Source organism: Ostrinia furnacalis, unplaced genomic scaffold, assembly GCF_004193835.3.
Source record: "Ostrinia furnacalis isolate ACB-3 unplaced genomic scaffold, ASM419383v2 OfSCF7642, whole genome shotgun sequence".
NCBI classification, from domain to species: domain Eukaryota; kingdom Metazoa; phylum Arthropoda; class Insecta; order Lepidoptera; family Crambidae; genus Ostrinia; species Ostrinia furnacalis.
In genome coordinates this window covers 520,322-526,619 of record NW_021137881.1, presented here as the reverse complement: position 1 = coordinate 526,619, position 6,298 = coordinate 520,322, and the positions used below count along the sequence as shown (strand labels likewise).

The window sequence follows — 6,298 nt, the reverse complement described above, 5'->3', positions numbered from 1 at the left end:
GAATTGAAAAGTATTTTCATCTCAATTAAAAATGGCGATAATAGATTTATACACATTTTTCACTAAGTAGGTACATACAGGACAGTTAGTCAGGGATTTGTCCAATAAAATATACAATAAAAATAAATTAATAATGTAAATGTTGTTCTTTGTATTATTTTTCTAAATACTCGTAAGGGAGAGAATCAAGTACTAATATGAACGAACATAATGCACTATGACATGTCTTAAATAAATGATTTTTTAATTATCATCTCTTTGAAATCGAAATAAAAGTAGGTACGAGAAAATTATTGATTTTGTTCGTTTCATGCTTTAGATCAAAAACAATTACGGCTCGTCTGCATGGAAACTTGAACGGAAAATTAGACATCAAATATAGAGCTTTGACCCATTTTCGTGGTGCCAAATGATTTTCCAGGCTCATTTCATAATGTATGAGAGATACATTTGTCTTGAAATGTGAAGCTCCAGACAGCTCCACACACGATGCTGTGTTCAAGAGGTATTATTATCGTTTGATCTACTGCGGAATTCCCGCTCCCAACCAAACTTGTGAGTTCGGTAACTATGCTCATCAACAATTTCATGTTTGTAATAACGTAACGTCTAATGAATATTGAACACCTGAAACTAGACGGCCTATTATTATGATGCGTATTATATTGGCTTATTCTCTAGGCGGGGCGGTGACACATCTTCCGCACAGGCCATATTGTGCGTGGTAAGCTACATAGAGACAACTCAAAATCGTAACATTCAGAGTTCAAGTTACCAAAAACTTTACTTGCCGATCTGATTTATGGCTCGGTTGAATTAATCGCGTATTATTCCTTTGATGACGTAGAAGCTCATGGGTCTAACTAAACTCATCTAAATAAGCTATAATCTTATAACAGCTATGCTCACCAGCAAACCAATTCGCATGTTTACTATAAAATATAAATCTTAACAATAAAGTGCATTGACTTCGATCAATGCCAAATTCCCGTATCGTATGCGCTCAACAATAACCATACTACTATGGTGAAAACATCGACAACGCGTAAAAAAAGCAGACGCTCCATTCATTATCTTCGGATAGTTTTAAGTATAAAATTCAAGTTTTTTGAGTTGGCACCTTGTTGTTAAGTATGCGAATATCATATTGGTTGTATGTCCGGATTGCCGACCTATAAAAAGTCAACGGCAGGACCAAGGTGGACAGTTGATTTGTGCCGTGAGACGAGTGTGTGTTAGGAGATAACCAATCAAACAGGTGGGTGTAGGTGCTAATTATTAAGATAAAATAAAAAAATAAACAATTTTTAATTTAGTCTTAGTGATTAATGGCTGATTAAATTAAAAGAAACATAAGTTTCACATTTAAAAATAGGATTTTAGACAGTAAAAATGCGTGTTAAAAATAATATATTATTTAAGTAAATAGAAGTTAAATTTTGGTTCAATTATTCAAAAAGAAAATTAAAATAATTTAATTAGAGTGATATTAACTGATTACGAATTTTGTTATGTTTAACGAACGGGAAATGTATAAAAAGACAATTATCTTACGCTTTCATAGAGACATTGAAATTAGCTTTTACACAAAGTCAAGGGCATAACCAAATTTCGATGTTTATCATAACTCGACAGCCTTCTACAAACATCCGCTCTACTAATTTGTAGCTAGATAATTTTTGTGTTGTTCCTACTAGAAAATTGAAAGACTTGTAGTCAATAAGTGCTTCCAATTTTTGAGTTGTTAAATCGATGGCCACCCGGCTAGCCAGTTGCGGTTGCGGGTTCGAATTCCGCGGAGGCAAATTAATGTTGGTGTCATGTGCATGAGCAACTTATGTCTCGAGTCATGGACGGTCGTCGAATTTATATGGTTTATAAATATTCATAGTCAATTGGTAATTTATTGCTACTTACCGTATAAACTCTTCCTAGTTTGGGGTTCAGTTATTGAAGTGATATTTTGAGATCATTTAGACACTTTTCTACTATTCTGCCATTAATTATAAATGCTATTTTAACTGCTGGAATTGTTTTAATAGGTAATTAGCAGAATCAATATTTAGTTTATTAATACGTTAATAAGGACTCGGTTACACAGAAGTGTATAATGAATGCAAAGGAATTAATAACATACCATGCTAATTTTATTTGTTTTAGAACTCTGTGTAAATATGTGATGAGTAAGTGTTTACCTATGGTATAGGTAGATAGGTATGGTATAGTGTTTACCTATGTTTTAAAAAATCTTGCTAGAAACAAGGCTTTGTTGTGAATACCGTTTAGAGACCAACCATTCGTTTGCCTCCTCCGTGAATACGATAGCCCGCTGAAAAAAGTCTACTTAAATATATTGCACAATAAACCTAGGGACAAACATGTGATAGTAATGAGGGTTTTCGCGATTGAATAATCCGCCAGATGGCAATACGTAGACGGGAGGTCCAAATGCTGCATGATTGGTTATTTTTGACATGACATTGACAGATATGTCAAAATCCACCAATCATGCAGCATTTGGACCTCCCGTCTACGTATTGCCATCTGGCGGACTTTTCAATCGCGAAAACCCTCATTGAATAATTTCTTTCCAGCCTAATAATGAAAGTGAGCATCATCGTCATTGGCGTGCTGGCGGCGTGTGCGGCGTCCCTAGCGGCGGAGGCTGGTCCCCTGCTGGCCGCGCTGCAGCCCGGCGTGCAAGCCGAGCATGCGCGCACTAAGAGGCACGGTCTACTGCTCGGTACGTATGCTATCACTATACAGCCTAGTATTGAAAGTGAGCATCATCGTCATTGGAGTGCTGGTGGCGTGTGCGGCGTCCCTAGCGGCGGAGGCTGGTCCCCTGCTGGCCGCGCTGCAGCCCGGCGTGCAAGCCGAGCATGCGCGCACTAAGAGGCACGGTCTACTGCTCGGTACGTAATAATACATTCAGAATAAAGAGTATTCTTAGCCGATCCGGCAGTGTAGAATAAGACCTACATAACACTTCCCGAGGATTGAAGAAGAAAGCCAATATCAAATCTCCCTAACCCATCTGAATTGCTCTAGGAGTGTAAGCTAAATCCTGCATTATAGCCGCAATAGCCTATTAATAGTAAATAGGAGAGATTAATGTTCCTTTAGTGGTGATTAAATGACTTGATGAGCTGCTTATTTTTAACCACAAAGAGGAGGCTCTTGACCTGCATTTCACATGATCTCATGATCATCAAATTAAACCTTTTGGTACGTACCTGCCTTTTTTTAACCACTTACGACTTTGAGGAGAAAAAAAAACAAGAATCCACGAATATGTAAATGAAATTAATTTACATAGTTGTTTCTATGTGGTCATAGGTTATAAGACAGAGAAGATACTTTATTGTCATTAATTATTTTAGCTAATAATTTATAGGTATCTAAAAATCTTCTTATTACCTTTGTTACGATGAATGTGGTTTTTTAAATAATAAGTTAATGTGGTAAAACCAATGTATACTCCTAGTTTAGTAGGTAGTTGTGCATCGTTACTCATTAATAGAAGTTAATCAATGCGTATAATTATTACGGTCTCCGAAGGCCGTCAACTTTCTAGGCCCACCGGGACCCCCGACAAATTAAAGATGAGTTATCTAACCGCTGGGAATTCACAATACACTGAACCAGATCGTATCTGACATGAAAGTGATTGGAGTAATTAGTTTTCGCGATTATCACTTGAAATGTGATTTTAAACTTAAACCGCGTTTAATAGTTGATGGAACCAAAGTACAATAAAATAATAATAGTTTCTAGGTATAGTTAGACCTGGATAATCTGAGTTAGATGGAATAGTAGGCCAAAATTAAATACGTAATAATGATAAAAGTAGTCTTATGCCCGTTTTCACCATCAATCCCTAATTTATAAGTGAGCCCTATGGTAACACATCCTAACCTCAGAACAGGCATTTTGTTTTCATAGGGTTCACTTAAAAATTAGGAAATGATGGTGAAAATGGGCATTAGTATACTAGTAAAGGATGTCATCCTTCCATTTATTATTTTTCTTTTTGATTACAATTAAACAAGCCATTGTAAAGAAATTGGATAATAACAAAGTGTTGTAGGTATATTAGCACTTTTTTTCGTAGTTTTGACTTCTTGGCCAAGCTTCCATACATTTTGGGACATCAGCTTTATAATAGTTTTGGAAATACTATTCCTGTAACCTAATCGGATATCCGTATCTGCATGGCTACTCCCCAACGCTCTTTAGTTTAGGTAGTTTCGGGCATTATAGCTGCTACTGCGTGATAGAGGTGGAAACGTTTGAAACTTCGGTTATTGTAGTTATGAGCAGTATTGTAGAATTGATATATCGGGATATTACTCAGGCATGCAATGGAACACTTCAAATTGGAATTTATGTGTATCATTTTGAGCAGGTAGATAAATCATATTTTTTTACTGTATAAAGAATTAAATGCTAGGCATACATATTTATAACTATGTACATTTTAATGTTTATAAACCCTTGAAAAAGAGGCTGACAATAGTGACTGAGGTTGCGCTGCTTCTTCTCAGCACTGGCCCATTTATTGTCCTGGTGTAAATAAATGAGTTTTAGTTTTTTATGAGTTTTAAACTAATCAATTTATTATTTTTTACAGGTGCTGGAGCGTTAGGCGCTGGTGCTATCGGTGCTGGTATCCTGGGCGCGGGTGCTCTCGGAGCAGGAATCCTTGGCGCCAAGGCTGTCGGCGCGGGTGTCGTCGGCGGCGCTCTGGCGGCTAAGGCCTTCAGCGGCAGGAGTTACGGACACGGCTACGGCGGCGGCTACGGCGGCGGCTACCACTACGGCGGCGGCTACGGAGGCGGTTACGGCTACGGCGGCGGTTACGGCGGCGGCTACGGTGGTGGCTACAGGTAATTATGATTTATAGAATTTTCTTCATGGTAGCTAGCTACAACCCGGTCGAATTAACTGCGCACCTATGACGTCACATCGACGCTCTAGTACTAATGGGGCGAAATCGCGGAGATGTGCGAGGGAGAGTCGAATTTCAGCGAGGTGCGCAGTTAACGCGACCGGGTTGTACATATATTAAAGTCACTGAACAGATGTTTTTATGAATTTTTTACTAGATAATTAATCGTAATGTAATTTTTCTTTTACTTTCAGGTCTTACCCCGCTTATGTTGTTGAAGAAACTTGGTAAACTATGAACGGAATGATGCAAATGATGTATTAATAAGGTGGATTTGTTGATAATTTATTTACTTTGTTATTGTAAGTATTAAGGCGTGTTATGTGAACACGTATCGTACGACTGATCTGTATGTTGTGTAATGTACATAATAAAACACTAAATCCGATTTGGTACTTTCTTTTTAAATCCTATGCATAAAAAAGTCTTTAAAGAGACGCTCGATGGCCTGGCGATCTTATGTGTATCCATCCTTTCCATTAATTCAATATGATATTTAATTTTGGTTCTTACATTTCTTTCTATTTTCTAGAACGTTTTAATATTTAAGATTGTTCTAACTAAAGTAATAAGTGACCTGTTTGAAGTTTCGTAGTAATTAATTCAGTAGGCAAAGGTAATAAAATATTTAAGGCGAATCAAACTCTAATATAAGAGTTATTTGAAAGTTTGTTAAATTGCAAAAGTTACTAAGGTCACTGTACTTTTTGCAAGTGGGACTAGGTACCTACCTACTTTGTTTTGGACAATCGACTATTAATTTAGTGCCCGAATAAGTCGTTGTAATCATCAAGGTAGTGTTTTATGTCTCAATGATCCTAATGTTAAATTCCACGACAGTACTATTTTTTCGCTTTTAAGCAGGATTTAAAAGTTTTTGGCTTTCTTGTTTTGATCGAAATACAATTCGGATTATTGTAGAACTTGTTATGATGACTCCTTCTACTACGAGTAATATCTACCTCTCTGTTATACCAGTTATACAAGTAGAGCAAACAAACAACTGCATAACTATTATGGTTCATGTGTTCTTCGGTAGACTGTTTCTAGAAATAATATTTTCTATCTTACAATATATCCTGGAAAAACTCCGGCGTTTGTTCATGAAGATATTGTAAGGGGAAATGCTTTTGTGTCACGTTTATTTTAAAGATTAAAAAACAGTGAGCATCATAAAGTCAACAATGAACGTTGGAGACCTACAATACCTACATATTGTAACTAAAACGGAGCTAGATTTCCACAACCATATTAGCTAGAAAAAACAGTATGGCTGCTATTTCGTACGCATTTTGTTTTAAATTGTGCATAAAATGTAGCTATGGCGGCCAAAAACGTGCACAATCG

General features: G+C 36.8%; 1 protein-coding gene across 2 annotated transcripts; it reads left to right on the top strand.

Moving 5' to 3' along the window:
• The first annotated feature begins 1,196 nt into the window (after positions 1-1,196).
• Positions 1,197-5,333, top strand: LOC114365781 (acanthoscurrin-1). 2 transcript variants are annotated; one of them, XM_028322451.1, is made up of 4 exons: positions 1,197-1,258; positions 2,595-2,743; positions 4,634-4,889; positions 5,146-5,333. In XM_028322451.1, exons 2-4 carry the CDS (start codon positions 2,602-2,604, stop codon positions 5,180-5,182), a joined length of 435 nt encoding a protein of 144 aa, XP_028178252.1. In that variant the 5' UTR covers positions 1,197-1,258; positions 2,595-2,601; the 3' UTR covers positions 5,183-5,333. The 2 variants fall into 2 exon arrangements, with proteins under 2 accessions (XP_028178252.1, XP_028178251.1); XM_028322450.1 differs by lacking the exons at positions 1,197-1,258; positions 2,595-2,743 and adding an exon at positions 2,750-2,915.
• Positions 5,334-6,298: the final 965 nt, after the last annotated feature.